At 44.6% G+C, this 20,228-nt stretch overlaps 1 protein-coding gene and 1 long non-coding RNA gene across 2 annotated transcripts in view; one reads left to right on the forward strand and one right to left on the reverse strand.

The window, feature by feature from the left end:
* The window catches only part of LNX2 (ligand of numb-protein X 2), an 89,528-nt gene extending 81,127 nt beyond the window's left edge, over window positions 1-8,401 (forward strand). Inside the window, exons 9-10 of the mRNA XM_086329609.1 lie at window positions 4,364-4,522; window positions 6,200-8,401. Coding sequence (XP_086185735.1) covers window positions 4,364-4,522; window positions 6,200-6,335 — 295 coding nt within the window. The 3' untranslated portion in view covers window positions 6,336-8,401. The remainder of the gene's footprint in view (window positions 1-4,363; window positions 4,523-6,199) is intronic.
* Window positions 6,436-13,910, reverse strand: LOC147361633 (uncharacterized). Its single transcript, XR_015138165.1, has 2 exons — window positions 10,197-13,910; window positions 6,436-8,859 (listed from the first exon to the last, which is right to left on the reverse strand). It is a non-coding gene; the product is annotated as an uncharacterized LOC147361633 (long non-coding RNA).
* Window positions 13,911-20,228: the final 6,318 nt, after the last annotated feature.

A 20,228-nucleotide genomic window follows, 5' to 3' on the forward strand; every position in this document is an offset into this window, starting at 1 on the left:
GTACTCATTTCACATGCTAGCAAAGTAATGCTCAAAATCCTTCAAGCTAGGCTTCAACAGTATGTGAACCGAGAACTTCATATGTACAAGCTGGATTTAGAAAGGCAGAGGAACTAGAGGTCAAATTGCCATCATTTGTTGGATTATAGAAAAAGCAAGGGGATTCCAGAAAAACATCTACTTCTGCTTCATTGAGTGCGCTAAAGCCTTTGTGTGGATCACAACAAACTGTAAAATTTCCAATGAGAGCCAACTCATTGGAAAAGGCCCTGATGCTGGGAAAGATTGAAGGCAGGAGGAGAAGCGGGCAACAGAGGATAAGATGGTTAGATAGCATCACTGATTCAATGGACATGAGTTTGAGCAAACTCCGGGAGATAGTGAAGGACAGGAAACCTGGCGCGTTGCAGTCCATGGCGTAGCAAAGAGTCAGACATGAGTGATCAATTTAACAACAAAATACATATCTTAGTAAATTACCTTTAACATCAGTGGACTAAATGCTCTAGTCAAACAGAGTGGCAGCTGGATTAAAAAAAAAACAAGAGGCTATAATATACTGCTTATAAGAGACCCACTTTAGGGCAGAGGACACACAGATTAAAAGTGAGGGGGTGGAAAAACATTTCATGCAACAAATCACAAGCAAGTGGGGGCTGTAGTACTCAGACAAAATAGACTTTAAAGGCTATAAAGAAAGATAGACGGACACTATATAATGATAAAAGGATCAATACAAGAACAGGATTTTATACTCATCAACATACATGCATCTAATACAGGAGCACCCAAATACAGAAAACAAATATCAGCAGACATAAAGGGAGAAAATGATGGGTATACGATAATAGTAGGAGACTTTGATACCCTAGTGATGTCAATGGACAGACCTTCTAGACAGAAAATCAGTAAGGCAACAGAAATCCTAAATGATACAACAAAACAGGCTTAATTTCTATTTTCAGGATATTACATTTAAAAAAAACCCACAATACACTTTCTTTTCATATGCACATGGCACATTCTCTAGGAATTAACCACATACAAGGGCACAAAATAAGCCTCAAGAAATTTAAGAGTATAGAAATTATATCAAGCATCTTTTCTGATCACAGTGGTACAAAACTAGAAATTAACCACAGAAAAGAAGAAAAATCAATTACATGGAAACTAAACAACACGCTACTAAAAAATCAATGTCAACAAGGAAATCAAAGAGGAAGTTTTTTAAAATACCTTGACAAATGATAGAGAAAGCCAGTCATACAAAATCTGGGAATGCAGCAAAATTATAGGGAAGTTCAAAGCAATATAGACCTTCCTCAAGAAAACAAGAAAAATCTGAAATAACCTAACCTACCACTTGAAATTATTAGAAAAAGAACAAACAAAACCTAAAGTTAGCAGAAAGGAGGAAATAAAAGATCAGAGAGGAAATAAAATAGAGATTTTAAAAAAATCAGGAAAAAAATCAACACCAAGAACTGGTTCTTTGAAAGGATAAACAAGATTGACAAATCTCTGGCCAGCCTCACCAGGAAGAAAAGAGAGAACCCAAATAAGCAAAATAAGAAATATAAAAGGAGACATAACAACCAATGCCACAGAAATACAAAAAAACATGAGAGAAATACAAAAAAACTATGAATAATTAAATACCAACAAATTTGACAATCTAGAAGAAACAGATAAGTTTCTATAAACATACAGCCCACCAAAATTGAATCAAGAAGAAATAGGTAATTTTAGATTACTAGAAGTGAAATAGAATCTGTAATTTTACTGTCTTAGACTTTTTACTTTATATTGGTGTATAGCCGATTGCGAATGCTGTGATGGCTTCAGGTGCACAGCGAAGTTACTCAGCCATATATATGCATGTATATGTTCTCCCTCAACTCTCCTCCCATCTACTCCCTACAAACAAAAGTCCAGGACCAGATGGCTTCACACCAAATATACAAAGAAGAAATTAAACCATACCTTCTCAAACTCTTCCAAAACCCTGAAGAGGAAGGAACACTCCCAAAGACGTTCTGTGAGGTCACCATCACTCTGATACCAAAACCAAACAAATTGCCAAATTCGCTGGATCATAGAGAAAGCAAGGTAATTCCAGGGAAAGCCCTTGATGCTGGTAAAGACTGAGGGCAGAAGGAAAAGAGGGCGTCAGAGGATGAGATGGTTGCATGGCATCACCAATGCAACGGACATGAACTTGGGCAAACTTCAGAAGATGGTGAGGGTCAGGGAGGCCTGGCGTGCTGCAGTCCATGGGTCTCAAAAGTCGGACACAGCTGGGCAGCTGAACACCACCACCACCACCTGTGGCTGGCAATTTGTTATGTAAGTGAATATTGAAATGTCTCTGGTCAAATATACTTTTGCGTGACAAAAGACATATTAATACGTCTCTGGTCAATAATGTGTTTAAGTGGCCATACTACCCAAAGCAATCTACAGATTTAATGCTATCCCTATCAAATTACCCATGACATTTTTCATAGGATTAGAACAAATAATCCTAAAATTCATATAGAACCATAAAATACCAGAATTGCTAAAGCAATACTGAAGAAAAATAACAAGGCAGGAGGCATAGTCCTTCAGACATCAGACAATACTACAAAGCTGCAGTGCTCGAAACAGCATGGTAGTGGTACGAAAACAGACATGGGTCATGGAGCAGAACAGAGCCCAGAAATAAACCTGCACACCTACAACCAGGTAACCTCCGACCAAGGGGGTGAGAGTGTACAATGAGGAAGAGTCTCTTCAGCAAGTACTGTTGGGAAGGCTGGACAGCTGCATACAGATCAGTGAAGTTAGAACACATCCACTCACCAGACATAAAACAAACTCAAAATGGCTTGAAGACTTAAAACCGGACACCATAAAACTCAGAAGAGAACATAAGCAAAACACACTTTGACATAATCATACCAATGTTTTCTTAGGTCAGTCTCCCAAGGCAATAGGAATAAAAACAAAAATAAGTGGGGCCTAATCAAATTTACAAGCTTTTGGATAGCGAAGGAAGCCATAAACAAGACAACCTACAGAATGGGAGAAAATATTTGCAAACGTGACCAACAAAGGTTTAATTTCTAAAATGTATTGATATAAGCAGCTTAAACACTGAAACAGCAGCAACAAAGAACAACCCAATCAAAAAATGGGCAGAAGATCTAAATAGACATTTCTCCAAAGAAGAAATACAGGTGGCCAGTAGGTACATGAAAAGGTGTTCAACATTACTAATTATTAGAGAAATGCAAATAAAGATACAGTGAGGTACCACCTCACAGAATGACCAGCATCAAACAGTCTACTAATAAATGCTGGAGAGTGTGTGGAGAGAAGGAAAGTTCCTACACTGTGGGGGGAGAATATAAACTGCTACAACCCCTATGGAGAATAGTATGGAGGTTCCTCAAGAAATTAAAAACAGCTACCATGTGATCCAGCAATCCCACTAGGGGGATATATCCAAACAAAGCTATAATACAGAAAGATACATGCACTCCTGTGTTGACAACAGCACTTCTCACGATAGCCAAGACATGGAAGCAACTTAAATGTCCACTTACAGAGGAACGGATAATGAAATGTGGTACACAGTACAGTGGAATATTACTCACCATACAAAAAGAACAGAATGCCACTTGCTGAAACATGGACGGACCTAGAGATTATCATGAGTGAAGTCAGACTACGAGAAATATCACATAATGTCACTTATATGTGGAATCTAAAAAGAAAATGATACAGATGAGCTTATTTACAAGACAGACCCACAGACATTCAAAAATAAACTTACAGTTACCAAAGGGGAAACATAGCAACAAGGGATATTTAGCTGTATACCTAAAGCAACATTATAAATCAACTGTGGTGGTGTTTGGTCACTAAGTTGTGTCTGTCTCTTTGCGATCCCACCACGCTTGTGGTGTTACTACATCTCTGGTCGTTAATGTGTAAAAAGGCTTCCAGTAGAGAGGAGTCCCATGTGTTGGCCTGATGTTTTAGGACAGTACAGGTTGTTTTCGTTATTCTGAATCTTCTGCAGAAGATCAAACAATGCAAATAAGCAGGTGTGTGTACATGCCAGCACACACAGTGGAAGGGCCCCCGCCCCTACCCACCAGGGACAGCAGAGCTGTTGCCCCAGATGACAGCCCACTGGTGTCAGTGTTCTGTTAAATGCTGCTCATTGAGCTAAGAAACCAGAGCACATGTTCTAGCATGTTGTATGTTGCTCCCCGTCCGTAATGGATGCACGGACCATGGTGTGGAGTTACAACAAAGATGAACAGGCTATAAAAAGCCCTCACACTAATTTTTCTTGGTCTCTTGTTGACAGTGCCCTTCATAGCTGCCATGACATAGTCTTACGAAGAAGCTACTTGGGAAGCTGGGGCTTTAGTATCGTCGGCGGATACGAAGAGAACCACACCAATCAGCCTTTTTTCATCAAAACCATCGTCCTGGGGACCCCTGCTTATTACGACGGAAGATTAAAGTGAGTCTTATTGTGCTTAATGATGTGGTTTGCATTTACTGTGATGGACACGGTCTAGACCAAGGTCAGCTCCCAAGTCCAGCCTGTTGTCCATCCTTGTAAATAAAGTTTTATTGGAACATACCCACGTTCCCTCGTTTACCTATCTCCTCGGGCTGCTTCTGAGATGTGATGGCAGAGCCAAGTGGCCAGTCCCAAGACCAGTGACTCACAGAGCCCAGGATGGTAACCTACCATCTGGGCCTTTACAGAGACAGATCTGCCAGGCCTGATCTAGACTGAAGCATCTTGGTACCACAGGTCAGTGCCTGTTGTGAGATTAACAGTAACACAGAGTCACGCGGACACATTGTGACCTGAAGCTTGCCCTGAGCACCTGAGTCCAGTCCTGTCATTAGGTGACTTTCTCTACAGCACTTATGTCAACATAACGCTCAATTCATGCAAGTCCACGTGGGAGGGATTTTGTTGCATTTTGTGTTAGATTCCTGGCAGCCAGCATGGGGCCTTGCATTCGTAGTAGAGGTTTCATCAGTATTGATGGATGATGTGCGTGCCAGGCGCGGTGCTAGGTGCTGGCTATGGGCCCGCGAGGTAGGTGCTGCTGGTGTTACTATTTTATAAGCAAGACACTGAGGATTCGGGTTAAAAAAGCTGCCCATAGTCAAATAGCTGGAAGTCGTTGACAGCAATTAATCTAGGAGTCTAGGCCATTCAGCCCCTGCCATTGTCACCACTGGGCAAAAAGTACCCTCTCAGCCTCCGTGCCGCCATTCTCAGAGCTCAGGCACCATGAGAAGAAAGAGGCATTCCATCAAGAGATTATACAGACAGAGGAGACAGGTGACTGTAAGTTCTTGGGACCTAATTTTGGATGCAAGAAACAGTTCTTAAAAAGTGGATGCTGACATCCTAGTCAGAGTGCTGCACAAATCGGGGAGTTTACATTTTGCAAACAGAACAACAGCTCGAGAATATCGAGGAAAATGCATCAGGGTCAGTGTGCTCCAGACCCCACTATCACCTGGTAGAGATGGAAAAATCACTTCAGAGAAAAGAGTGGGAGGCGGGGATGAAATAACCGTTCTCTCAGCCAAGGGTTCAACCAGTCTGGGTCTCATGTGAATTTTAGACTAATTAACTTCCACTTCCTAAAAGAAGTTGAACTAGATCACAAGAAAGTAACATATTCATATTCAAAATAAAGACTAAAAATTATAAAAGATAGAAAGGCCTTCAGATTCACCATCCATTTGTGATAATTCAGCCGAAGGACAGTAAGCATCCTTGGCTGAAAGAGGTGTGGGTCTCATTTAATTGAAGCCTCGAATGAATGGGCTGTAAAAAATCAACAATGAAAATAGCAGCCCCCTCCAAATGTATCATGTGATATTTTTAAAGGAGGCAGCAGATGTATTCTCTTAACTATACATTGCTTAAGCTTCTGTGAAAATTACTCTGCTTTCCTTTGAAATCATCCACCAGTTACAGGAGAGGCTGGCATGGGGGTGTTGACAAGGGAAAGCCAACATAGGCTTAAAAATCACCCAGATATTTCTCAAAGAAAGTCATATAGCCTGATCATCGACAGTTAATGGGTAAGTGTGCCAAACAAATCTCAGGACAACATTTCTGATACCGTGAAAACACTGACTCTTTCTGTCTGTTGTTGTCCAGATGTGGAGACATGATCGTGGCTGTGAACGGCCTGTCGACCGTGGGCATGAGCCACTCGGCACTGGTCCCCATGCTGAAGGAGCAGAGAAACAAAGTCACGCTGACCGTCATCTGTTGGCCTGGCAGCCTGGTGTAGATTTTGAATTTGGTGTTAAGTCGAACAGCTTCCTTTTTTTTAGGTCTTGGAAAGAAACCCCTTTGGTTTTGTCAAGTTTCTGTTAGGGCCTGCTGACGCAGCTGGGACACACAGGGCCAAACCCACTAGGCTTGTCCTTTTGTTATTAATATTTAAATGCCTCCTCCCCTGAGTTTTGTCACATTTCTCTCAGCTCAGAACCCGTCTTCCCCTAACCCTCGTGGGGTCACATTTTCAGAATCCAGGTTCTCAGTTGTCAGAATGTGAGCTGTAATAAAGAATGAAGTCTGCCCAAACTGTGAGCCAGCCGGCTGCCTCAGGTGGCTTCCAGTAGCTCTGTTTTCAGTCACTGAGTCATAAAATGAGTTTCATGTGCCCGAGACAGGCCAAGTGGGCTGTCACTTGGGTGGCCAGTGCCGTGAGTGGCCGCCTGCTCAGTGTGGAAAAGCCGCTCCCCATTTTCATCTGTGCCAACATTTCAAACGATACTGTTTAAAAGGTCATTTTTCTGGCTTATTTTGTATCTACTTTCATCTCAGTACTCATAGATGAAGACATAAGTCTGAGACTACTAAAGGCATTTTTTAAAAATAATGTACCATTATTAGAATACTGCAGAATAAAAGATAATATTATCCAATGAAAAAAGAATTTGGGAGGTAATTATAATTTAGTGCTAGAGATGGTAAAAGCTGCATTTACTTGACAGTCTAAAAGATTTCATTTCCAAAGGAATGTTTTGTTATGTAGGAAAATTTTGAAGCAGCTTTTGCTAAAAATCATTTTCTAGAGTTTGTATTATACTTCTATCAGCAAACTTGGCTGGGAATGTTTTTGTGATTTATGCAATTAGATGATAAAAATAAAGGCATATTGCTATTAAATGCACACTCATATATCACAGCTAAGTAGAAGATAGGCCTTTTAAATTTTATTCTCTTGAGTGTTTTAGAAGCCCTTAATTTCCCCCATTATTGCTTTACTTATGTTATACACTTACTTGTTTCAGGAAAAAGTCTGGAAGATATTAATGTCTGAAACCACCTACTCCAGATTTTAAAAAAAACCTTTCAATCAGTCCTTGATCACTAGACTGTCTCATGTTTTCTGACATGTTTTTGAAAACTGACCAGCCCATTTTGTTTATCCTTTAATCATCACAGTTGTCCCCTGGAAGAACACATGGAGTGAATAAGAGGAAAGTCTCTACCTTATGGATATTATGTATACTTGAAAAGTTTCATTTATAAACCTAGTTCAGAATCTGAGCTAATTTACAAGTGCCCTCTGTAATAAACGGTGTTAATGATCAGAGAATGTATTTTAGAACACTACAGTATATTGTGAAGCATGACCACGTTACTTTAAAACCTAGCCATTGCATCATTTCTGTAGCGTGTCACAGATTATTCCAGTTAGTTTTCAAATTGTTTTTTTAAACATATCTCTTTACTAAATAAGAAATGGCAACAATGACTGTTATGACACTCTAAGGTCAATAGTTAACCAAGATAGAGTGGAATGCCCCTTGCAGTGTGTTACTATTCTATGGTGACTGGCTTCTGAAGCAGTCTGGTATTGTTACTTGTTACTCTAATTGACATGGAACAAGTTTTTTGTTTTTTTTTTCCCCTGTTCCCCAAACAGAATTTTGTAGCCCATTTTGCGATTTTTTAAAACATTTTAAAAGAATGTGTCATCCTTGGCGAGTGGCAGTCCATCAGCAAACATCCTGACCACCACTTTGTTATAAATAAAAGGCTTACAGCGGACCCAGGGGCGACTTTTTTCCAATATTATTTTACTGTGGAAATCTTGAAGTCAACTTAAGCTAATTTGGTTTTACTATGAAAGACCAGAGCTTTCGGTCAGAATGATGTTTGGTGATGGAAACTTGTTCATAATTTATTGTTACTGAAAAAAAATACTCAAATCCCCTCATCTCAAGTTAAATGTGTTGATTTGTTCTGTGCCTTCAGTTTACATTACTTCAGGATTTTTCAAATGTGTTTAAATAATAATGTGATAATCATTTAGGATGGAAATAAAAATCATCCTTTCCACAAGAGCAGCACTGTCTTTTCTTGCACCGCAGGTGCAGACTCGTGTGGTCCTTACTTTTGTTTGTGGCATTGTGTCACACTACAGCATCCCAAGCTCGATGCCTCGGGACCACACATCCGTCTTCTGATTGTCACTGCTGAAGGTGGAGCCCACTCGCTCCCTTCTGACTGTCGGGCTGTCAGCCTGTGCCAGACCTCTGGATGGCGGCCACTGAGCACCAGAAACGTGGCAGGTGCCACGTGCGGAAGTGCTAATACCCTGGATGTATTGTGTAATATAAAGTTATTAACCTCACCAACTTGTTATTTTTTGAATGTGGTTACTAGGAAAGTAAATCTCCAGGGTGGCTAACCTTGCATTTCTGTTGGATGCAACGCTGGTCTCCTCACCCCTTCCTCTCACAGCACCTCTCAGGCGGTCCTCACTGGGGTTTCCATCCTTGTAGAACTTTGGGTACTGCCTGCATTAAAAAAAAAAAAAAGGTTATTTTTAGTTGCAAGTTGGTTCCCAGTTTCCTAGTAAGCTCAAACGGAGGCCTCTGGTCCAACCTCAGTCAGGATTTCTACGGCTCTGCAGCCACACTTACTCCCATCACTCCAGTAGGTGCCCCAGGTCCCACCCTCACGCACGCTGGTCATCTTCCCTCCTGTGTCCCTGTAATGCTGTCCCTTCTCTGCCTGCTCACATGGTCCCATATTTGGAGGCATAGCTTGAATGCTGCCCACTTTCATCTCCACTCCCCACTTTCGAGAGAATGAACCTCCATGTGATGACTCTCAGCAGGCCTTTGTGTTGGTATTTATTATGGCTCCGATCACCTACTTCTAGGCATAGTTCTAAGCACCATCTTTGATCACCACCTTGGCATTCTGAACACGCTGATGCCCTGTAATCCTATAGTCTGTAGACCAAGCATCCTACTGCTATGTGAAGTGAAGTCGCTCAGTCGTGTCTGACTCTTTGCCACCCCCCATGGACTGTAGCCCACCAGGCTCCTCTGCCCATGGAATTTTCCAGGCAAGAATACTGGAGTGGGTTGCCATTTCCTTCTCCAGGGGATCTTCCCGACCCAGGGATCGAACCCAGGTCTCCTGCATTGCAGGCAGATGCTTTAACCTCTGAGCCACCAGGGAAGCCCTACTGCTATAGGGCCCCTGAATTCCAAACTTGAAACATGTTTTCCCAAGCACTTGCCTGCTTCCACTCTTTCAATCCAGACTCCCCTCCATCAGCGTAACTTTAAACCCCAACCCCAGTCATCACCGACCACGTCCTCACCCTGTTCACAAGACCAGTGGTTCTGTGTTCTCAGAATGACAGCCCCACGTGACAGGCTCCCCAACACCTGGCCCTGGCCTTCTCTGCCTCTCTGCTAACCCACCACCCACACCCACCCCCTACCTTCCTGTGTCACTGTGGCTGGCCTGGCTCAAGTGACATCAACTTCAGAAATCATTATCAATCTCTCAGGGTGAGCTCCTCTCTTCTAAAAGATTTTACTAGCCGACTCACTGGAAAAGACCCTGATGCTGGGACAGATTGAGGGCAGGAGGAGAAAGCATTGACAAGGGTGAGATGGTTGCATGGCATCACTGACTCAATGGACGTGAGTTTGAGCAAACTCCTGGAGATGGTGAAGGACAGGGAGGCCTGGTGTGCTGCAGTCCATGGCGTCGCAAAGAGTCGGACACAACTGAGCGACAACAAAACTTTTAACAGACATGGATGTGCACTGGAAAACTTGTCAGGCAGATCAAGCAATTTTTAAAACTAGACATTAAATACCAGATTCTGTACCTTCTGAAGAACCCAAGTTATCCCAGAGGGAAAATGTGGGCCTCCTGGGCTTTTCTGCTTCAGGGTCCCATGAACCACCAGTTGTCAAGTCGCCTTAGGCTTTCCTTGGCTGTGAGGCTCCTCTCGACTTCCCTTGTTTAGGAGGATCTTGAAAGTGTTGAAGAGGATGGTCAGGGACATTGTAGAACATGCTCCATCAGCACTGTCTGCTGTTCCTCGTGATTAGGTGGGTTGTGGTTTGGGGTAGTAAGAACACCATGTCCCCATGCCCCGTCGAAGGTACCTGCTGTCAACAGGGTTTATGACCCCCGCTGCTGCCCTTGACCTCCTGGCCCAAGTGTGTCCGGCTTCTCCCAGTGAAGTGCTCTTCCTCCAAGCCTCCCTCTCCACCCCCAAGCTCTGTCCCTCCTGTACTGTCGACTCCAGTCACCCCTGCAGTCTAACGTGGGGACCACTGTTGTGGTCCCTCCTTGTCTTCTCCAATTCATCGTTATGATTGTTCTGAACAGACAAGATTTGTTTAGATTTAGTTTATAACTACGTGAAATACAGAAAGGCTGACACCAGCACCGTTAGTAGTGCTACCGTTAGTAGTGGTTCTTATCACCATCATGTCCCACAGGGAACACGAGGAGAAAAGTTACTGACACCCCCATCTTCACCACCACACTATTCACAATAGCCAAGACCTGTAAACCACCTACCTGTCCATCAGTGGCTGAAGACGGTGTATGTAAACAGTGAAATACGGTTCAGCCGTAATAAATAGATCTTCCCATATGGGGCAGCATGGATGGACCCCCAAGGGCATCTCGCTAAGTGAAATAAGTCAGAAAACAAATACCAAACCATCTCATATGTGGAATGTTAAAACAGACTGCCCGAGTTGGGGTGCAGATGTGGGAGAAACGGGTGAAAGGGATCAAACGGTGTAAACTTGGAGCTGTAAAATAAGTCAGTGGGGGGAGGGGGGAGGCTTCAGAGGGAGGGGATATTTGTATACATATAGCTGATTCACTGTGTTGATACAGCAGAAACGGCACTGTAAAGCAACCTATGTGTGCTAAGTCGTTTCAGTCATGTCCAACTCTCTGTGACCCCATGGACTGTAGCCCACCAGGCTCCTCTGTCCATGGGATTCTCTAGGCAAGAATACTGGAGTGGGTTGCCATGCTCTCCTTCAAGGGATCTTCCTCACCCAGGGATCAAACCCACATCTCTTATGTCTCCTGCATTGGCAGGTGGGTTCTTTACCACTAGCACCACCTGGGAAGCCCCACTATATTCCAAAATAAAAATTTTTAAAATATTTAAAAATAAGTCATGAGGATGGAAAGTGCAGCATGGCGACTATAGTTAATACTGTTTCTCTATTTGAGAGTTGCTGAGCAAGTAGATCTTAAAAGTTCTCATCACAGGGAAAAATGTTCTAACTATGCACAGTGATGACATTAACAAGACTTACTGTGGTCATTCTGCAATGTATACAAATGTCAAATCTTGTACACCTGAAGCTAAAGTTGCAGGACAATTATACCTTAAAAAAAAAAAAAAAAAGAACACCACATGTAGGAAATAGGCCAGAAGGGGAATAAAGGCAACATATTGACCTAGCCCAGAGGTCCCCAACATCCAGCATCTAATGCCTGATGATCTGAATGGAGCCAATGTAATAAGAATAGAAATAAATTGCACAATAAGTGTTTAAATCATCCCAAAACCACCTCCCTACCCCAGTCCGTGGAAAGATTGTCCTCCACAGGACTTCCCTGGTGGCATAGTGGAAAGAAATCTGCCTGCCAATGCAGGGGACACGGGTTTCATCCCTGGTCCCGGAAGATTCCACACGCCCCAGAGAAACAAAGCCCATGGGCCTAGAGCCCATGCTCTACAAGAGAAGCCTCCGAGGTGAGAAAAGTAGCCCCCTCTTGTGGCAACTAGGGAAAACCCACCCACAGCATGAAGACTCAGGACAGCCAAAAGAAAATAAATTGAAAAAAAAAAAAAAAAAATTGTCCTCTACAAAATCGGTCCTTGATGCCAAAAAGGTTGGGGACTGCTGACCTAGACGATCTGGCAGCTGGTGCTACAGCCCAGATGTCAGGAGAGGTTTCAGAGAAGTGTGAGTGCAGTGCCGTGGTCACTTGGTTGCCAGCTTCCAAGCTGTCTGAAGTCACTAAAGCAGTTTTTCATTTGCAGGGGATGCAGGGGAGGGGGCAGTTGCAGAGATCATTGTCAGCAACGTGTCCAGAGCAAGGACAGCTTGTGTTAAGCCCAGAGACAGGTCCCATAGGAAGAGTCGGGAGGCAGGTCTGGAGGATTGGTTTTCAGGCCACGGAGCCCTACAAGACCACGGCGCCTCCAAATTCTATTGCTGCACCTTCCCGATTTCCATTCTCCTGTGTGTTAAAGTGGACTGCTGCTTTACGATTTCTCAAATGGATGTGTGCATGCGTGCTCAGTTGCGTCTGGCTCTTTGCGACCCCATTGACTGTAGCCCTCCCAGTCTCCTCTGTCCATGGGGTTCTCCAGGCAAAAGTACTACAGTGGATTACCATTCCTTTCTCCAGGGGATCGTCCCAACCCAGGGGTTGAACCTGCATCTCCTGCACTGGCAGGTGTATTCTTTACCACTGAACCACCAGGGAAGCCCTCTCAAATGGATAGTTAAAATGAAATCTGAAGTTAACCACCCTGGATAGCTTCTAAGGCCGCATCATCCCATTTATCCTGCCTGAAACTCTAGTGGTGCAGTAAACTCTACCATGTAGAGTGAAACTCCATTCATTCAGATTTAACCAGTTTGCAGTATTAAAGCTTAGAGCTTAAGTAAGATAACTATTCTTAAAGTGCCAAGTGAAGTCAAGGTGTCAGATAAGTGGAGGGCGGGGTGTTGAAGCTGCATGCAGACATACACTGGTTAAATTGCCTTAAATACCCAAGCACCTTCAAGCGATTGAAGGGTTTCTTTACCACGTGGTTTTTTTAAACAAGAATTTATTTAGCACCTATGTGTGCATGAGACACAGACGGGTCTGGATCACTGCTTTAGAACACCTGACTTCCTCTTTCATAACCCAGACTCTCCTCTGTTTGTCTGCACTTGGTGATACGTGAAGCCCTAGAGACTCCACCGGCTTGGTGGAGTCAAGTCACTAGACTGCCGCCTAGTCACAGGCTAGGAATTCAGAAAGGGAGCTTTTACTGTCAGTCTCTTTGCCTGAAGGGAAGGTTTCAGCTCCTCAGAGTCCTTATTAGACAGCTCTTTGCTATTTTGTAGTGTAAATCTGTGCCATTTAACTAAGCCACCAATTAGTTTCTATGGCAACACAGAACCTCTCTGGAAGTAAGGTACAGACACTCAGGGCCCAGGATCTGTCCGTACAGAGCTAAGTAAGAGATGGAGAAACTTCTTCAGTGCAGGAGTAGACCAGCAGCCCATGGGGGCCCTGCCACCCCTGCCCGTGGGCCGGGGCACACTTCCCACCCTGAGGGCACTGCACACACACACCCCCACCCCGCAGTGAGCACAGAAACTCCCCCAGCTCTGTTCCCTCTCACCTGCGAGTCATGAAGCTGGCCTATTTACCAACTTCGATCAGTTCTCACCTGCTTCCACAAGAGCTTCGGGTTTAGGGGTGAACCAACAACCACACCTCCTGGCACTGCCCACAGACTGGTCACCAGTCCTAGAAAGGCCGGGCAAGTGCTACTGCTTAGACTCTGATGGAAGAGAAGCAACGACTACCCAACGGGAGGTTCCAAGGGTGGAGGCAGCTGTTAAAAAGCAAAGTTTTTCTCCACTTTGCTTAGATTCTATGAAACAGTACTCTGTCGCCCAGGACTCAGAACCAACCTGAGAGTGTCCGAGGTCACGGGAGGTGTGGACTGGCCCCTGCCTCTCCCCGGGCCGTTTGTGCAGATCCACACCCTCCCCAGCCTCCTGCTCCCGGGACCCAGCCTGTGGACCCAGCCAACAGCAGAGTTGGCCTGCGCATAATTTATAAATGTTCTCAGGGAAAAAGAGTTCCTGTCTCACCTTGTTACAGAAATGAACCAGGTCCGGGTGCCTGCCACATGGGGAGCCACAACACAGGGATGCCGGGGTGTGCAGCAAAGTGGGGGTTATCCACAAGGTATCAAAGCAAGAAGACTGCAGACTAAGCCTCAGACCTGCTCCACCGAAGGTGAGGGGCGAGGTATTCACGCGAAGAGGGATGGAAAGGCAGGCGCTGGGGCATGGGGGCTGTGGGCAAGGGGAAAGGTGACTGGAAGGTGAGGTTTACAGTTCTGCACAGGCCTAAAGAGTCCGAAATGCAATCTTCCACGCAATCTCAAAAACAACAGAATGATCTCTGTTCGTTTCCAAGGCAAACCATTCAATATCACAGTAATCCAAGTCTATGCCCCGACCAGTAATGCTGAAGAAGCTAAAGTTGAATGGTTCTATGATGACCTACAAAACCTTCTAGAATTAACACCCAAAAAAGATGTCCTTTTCATTAAGGGACTGGAATGCAAAAGTAGGGAGTTAAGAAACACCTGGAGTAAGAGGCAAATTTGGCCTTGGTGTACAGAATGAAGCAGGGCAAAGGCTAATAGAGTTTTGCCAAGAAAACCCTCTTCCAACAACACAAGAGAAGACTCTACATGTGGACATCACCAGATGGTCAATACAGAAATCAGATTAATTACATTCTTTGCAGCCAAAGATGGAGAAGCTCTATATAGTCAGCAAAAACAAGACTGGGAGCTGACTATGGCTCAGATCATGAACCCTGGATCATGATCTTGGAATTATTGCTAAATTCAGACTTAAAGAAAGTAGGGAAAACCACTAGACCATTCAGGTAGGACCTAAATCAATCCCTTACAATTATACAGTAGATGTGAGAAATAGATTCAAGGGATTAGATCTGATACAGTGCCTGAAGAACTATGGAGGGAGGTTTGTGACATTGTACAGGAGACAGGGATCACGACCATCCCCAAGAAAAAGAAATGCAAAAAAGCAAGATGGTTGTCTGAGGAGGCCTTACAAATAGCTGTGAAAAGAAGAGAAGCGAAAAGCAAAGGAGAAAAGGAAAGATACACCCATTTGAATGCAGAGTTTCAAAGAATAGTAAGGAGAGATAAGAAAGCCTTCCTCAGTGATCAGTGCAAAGCAATAAAGGACAACAACAGAATGAGAAAGACTAGAGATCTCTTCAAGAAAATTAGGGATAACAAGGGAACATTTGATGCAAAGATGGGCACAATAAAAGACAGAAATGGTATGGACCTAACAGAAGCAGAAGATACTAAGAAGATGTGGCAAGAATACACAGAACTATACAAAAAAGATCTTCATGACCCAGATAATCCCGATGGTGTGATCACTCACCTAGAGCCAGACATCCTAGAATGCAAAGTCAAATGGGCCTTAGGAATCATCACTATGAACAAAGCTAGTGGAGGTGATGGAATTCCAGTTGAGCTATTTCAAATCCTAAAAGATGATGCTGCACTCATTATGCCAGCAAATTTGGAAAACTCAGCAGGGGCCACAGGACTAGAAAGGGTCAGTTTTCATTCCAATCCCAAAGAAAGGCAATGCCAAAGAATGTTCAAACTACCACACAATTGCAATCATCTCACACACTAGCAACGTAATGCTCAAAATTCTCCAGGCCAGGCTTCAACAGTACATGAACCATGAATTTCCAGATGTTCAAGCTGGTTTTAGAAAAGGCAGAGGAACCAGAGGTCAAATTGCCAACATCTGTTGGCTCATTGAAAAAGCTAGAGAATTTCAGAAAAACATCTATTTCTGCTTTATTGACTATGCCAAAGCCTTTGACTATGTGGATCACAACAAACTATGGAAAATTCTGAAAGAGATGGTAATACCAGACCACCTGACCTGCCTCTTGAGAAATCTGTATGCAGGTCAGGTAGCAACAATTAGAACTGGACATGGAACAACAGACTGGTTCTAAATTGGGAAAGGAGTACGTCAAGGCTGTATATTGTCACCCTGCTTATTTAACTTATATACAGAGTACATCATGAGAAACGCTGGGCTGGATGAAGCACAAGCTGGAATCAAGATTGCCAGAAGAAATAACAGTAACCTCAGATATGCAGATGATACCATCCTTATGACAGAAAATGAAGAAGAGCTAGAGCCTCTTGATGAAAGTGAAAGAGGAGAGTGAAAAAGTTGGCTTAAAGCTCAACATCCAGAAAACTAAGATCATGGCATCTGGTCCCATCACTTCATGGCAAATAGATGGGGAAACAGTGGAAACAGTGACAGACTTTATTTTGGGGGGCTCCAAAATCACTGCAGATGGTGACTGCATGAAATTAAAAGATGGTTGCTCCTTTGAAGAGCAACCTAGACAGCATATTAAACAGCAGAGACATTCCTTTGCCAACAAATGTCTGTCTTCAAAGCTATGGTTTTTCCAGTAGTCATGTGTGGATGTGAGAGTTGGACTATAAAGAAAGCTGAGTGCCGAAGAATCGATGCTTTTGAACTGTGGTGTTGGATAAGACTCTTGAAAGTCCCTTGGACAGCAAGGAGATCCAACCAGTCCATCCTAAAGGAGATCAGTCCTGAATGTTCATTGGAAGGACTGATGCTGAAGCTGAAACTCCAATATTTTGGCCACCTGATGCGAAGAGCCGACTCCTTAGAAAAGACCCTGATGCTGGGAAAGCTTGAAGGCAGGAGGAGAAGGGGACGACAGAAGATGAGATGGTTGAATGGCATCACTGACTCAATGGAGATGAGTTTGAACAAGCTCTGGGAGTTGGTGATGGACAGAGAGGCCTGGCGAGCTTAGTCCATGGGGTTGCAAAGAGTTGGACATGACTGAGCGACTGAACTGAACTGACCCATGGTTCACTCTCATCCATAAAGTCATTTCAAAGAATATTATGTCCTTGTGTCTATCAAGTCCCCACACCCTATATACTAAAGCCTATCCCTGCTGCTGCTGCTGCTGCTGCTAAGTCGCTTCAGTCGTGTCCCACTCTGTGCGACCCCAGAGACGGCAGCCCACCAGGCTCCCCCGTCCCTGGGATTCTCCCCACTATTGACCCCCAAATCATAGAACCTTAAAATTGTTTCTGGTATGGGAATCACATCTATAAAATGGTTATCTAACACCTGCTTGAATGTTCCCATGATAGGGACCTCACTACTTCATTTCTAAGTGTAAGTGGCTTTTTTATTAGAGTTTATTACAGTTTGTCCCTGTCCCTCTTCCCAGCTAAAGTGTGGAAATTTGGGTGTATTGGGGAAATTTGGGGTGTGAGTCTCTCCATTTAATATCTAAATGAATATCTACTTTTAATATCTAAATGAATATCAGGCAGGTACCATACAAAAAATACTGATTCCTCTTTTCACCCAGAAAATATTTATTGAGCATCTACTGTATGCCAAGTACTATGCTCAGAATCCACCAGTTACCAATACAGAGCTACCTCCTGAGCTTATATTCTACAGAGGGGAATAATAAACAACCAAATGAAGGGATAAAGTAATTTTAGATGGTGATAAATGCTATGAAGACAGTTAAGCCAGGTACCTGGAGAACATGAGATGGAAATGCACTGGGTGGAGAGGGGGTCAGGGGAGGTCTCTCTAAGGAGACACACAGGGCTGCTGTTGCAGGTTGGGTGCTGTGCGTCAACTGTGTACTGACCACGGGAAGCTTCTATCCCTTCACAGGCGACCTCACTCCAGGACAACAGTGGTGACATAGAGGGCTCCAGCTTGGGGCATGCTGTGGACCCGCCCTCCCCCCGCCACACACACACTTCTTACTCAGGCTCTGCAGCAGGAGCACCGACGGAGGCCGGTTCACACACGACACTAACCTAGAGCGAGGGTATCTGCTCCTCATAGGGGATGGAGCCAAAGCCCTAGATCTGCTGTGGCCACTGCCTCCCCAAGAAGAGGGGGCAGTTCTCTTAACCTTTGACCTTAGCGTCTCGTGTGTCAAAGGAAAACACCACTCACCTCACTAGATGGCTGCCCACTCTAGAGATGGTGCATGTAGGACGGTGACGCGTGTTGCAAAGAGGTGATGCCGCCTTGACACCGAGAGAATGAGCAGGAATCGTGCTGCAAGTGAGTTCTCTACTGTAGATTCCTTTGAACTCAAGCTTTCGTCTACTCCCCAAACAGTGCGTGTTTCCTGAACATGATGCACTGATCCGCAGGATCACTCACGCACCTGGAATCACAGACCTGAGTCCTGTTCCCTACGTGTTGCCGAGATCTGCCCTGGCCGGGCTGTGCTCGCACTGACCCCTCCACAGACACCCCAGCCCAGCCCCTCAAGCCCTGCGGATACTTCCAGCCCAGCCCCAATGCCAGGCTTGCAGAATGGCCTGTCCAGTTCTGACCCCCGCCTGCAGCCCTGCCCGCCCCTCACTGTTCCTGCTTGTCCCTCGAGTGCCCTTGGTCCTTCGAGCTGTGCCCCCAGGGGCTGTGAGCTCCTGCAGGAGTGGGGGTCGGTCGCCATACCCAACAGTGCCTGGCTCACCCGTTTCCATTCACCAGGGTGGGAAGCAGAGGATGAGACTGTGACACCATCTCTGGATCACATCCTCGGTGACTTTTATGAGAACACACTCCACAGTGGGCTGAGGCTGGGAAGACCCAGGGCTGAGGGCAAGGGAGGGGATAGAGCCCCCCAAGGAAGATGCGGGCTGCACTGGCAAGATATTTGGCGGACATGCAGGTATCTGTGGACAAAATGACGTGACATCTGGGATCTGCTTTCAAACCATCCAGCAAACAAGGAAGAACGTATGGAAATAAGGGAACAGAAGGGAGTAAGGGATGTTTGACATTTTAACAGCAACAAAGCAACCAACAGAAAAGTTTGGAAGTGAGGGAAAAAAAAAAAGCTGTCACTGGCCATTTGAAACTGAAACTGTGAGTCTGCACAGGAAACACTGGGGTGTGGTGTGTCTATTTTCGCTTACCCATTCGGACATCATTTCTAGGCAAATTCGCTGGTTTTTGTCTCTCCACACGTTCAAGTGCAAGACACCAATGAAGCCCACACGTCTGTCTAATAATTTTCCATACACATCACAGCTTCACTTTCATACTTTCTGCATGCATCACACATTTTCCATTTGATTCTCAGAGTCACCTTATGGGGTCTGTTCAGTACAGATTATTTCCATTTCACAGCTGAAGAAAACTGAGGTCCAATGGCTTATTTGCCCCAAACTGGCAAATGGAAAAATACAGACCAAGTCAGAAGAAAAGATGATCCTGTTCTGTTGGAGCTTGGGGAAGCCAGGAGTTAAAGCTCTGCTGAGAAGGAGAGCAGCAAGGTTGCAAACTATGCTAAGTCTATGTTGTAACTGCCTCTTGTCCTTGATTCTGAAAAAGATTGGCTTTCTTGATTTATAGTGTCCAGCCTAAAGAGTTCAACCCATCCTGTGTATCGGAGCTCTTTGCTGTCAAAATGTCTCATTTTAATTTCTAAACAGGAGAATGTCCTTGGAGGCCTCTTCTCAACCCCTGCTCTTGGCGCTGACCTTACCATGTCTTGGAAAGCCTCAAGCGTACTTCAGAACTCTGAGATTGCATACATGAAGAGCCTGACACTGAAATTCAGTATAAGACCTGGAGAACTGCAGAAATATAGCCATCTCCACCTGAAAAACATTTTCCACCGAGCACCCATAGGCGTGAGTGTTTGCCTCGTATTTCCCCAGCTGCATGGTGGAGAAACTGCCCCCTCCATGGGTGCCGCCGTGGTGACAGCCAAGGCCCGGCCGGACCTGGTCAATTGCTCCCCAGCTCGAAAGCTGCTGCTGGTTCCTCAGTGTTAGTCACTCAGTCGTGTCTGACTCTTTGAGATCCCATAGGCTGTAGCCCACCAGGCTTTTCTGTCCATGGGATTCTCCAGGCAAGAATATTGGAGTGGGTTGCCATGCCCTCCTCCAGGGGATCTTTCCAACCCAGGGATCCAACACAGGTCATCCGCATGGCAGGCCGATTCTTTATGGTCT

Source organism: Bos grunniens, chromosome 12, assembly GCF_055505025.1.
Source record: "Bos grunniens cultivar Pamir isolate PY7600 chromosome 12, Bosgru_T2T1.0, whole genome shotgun sequence".
Taxonomy (NCBI): domain Eukaryota; kingdom Metazoa; phylum Chordata; class Mammalia; order Artiodactyla; family Bovidae; genus Bos; species Bos grunniens.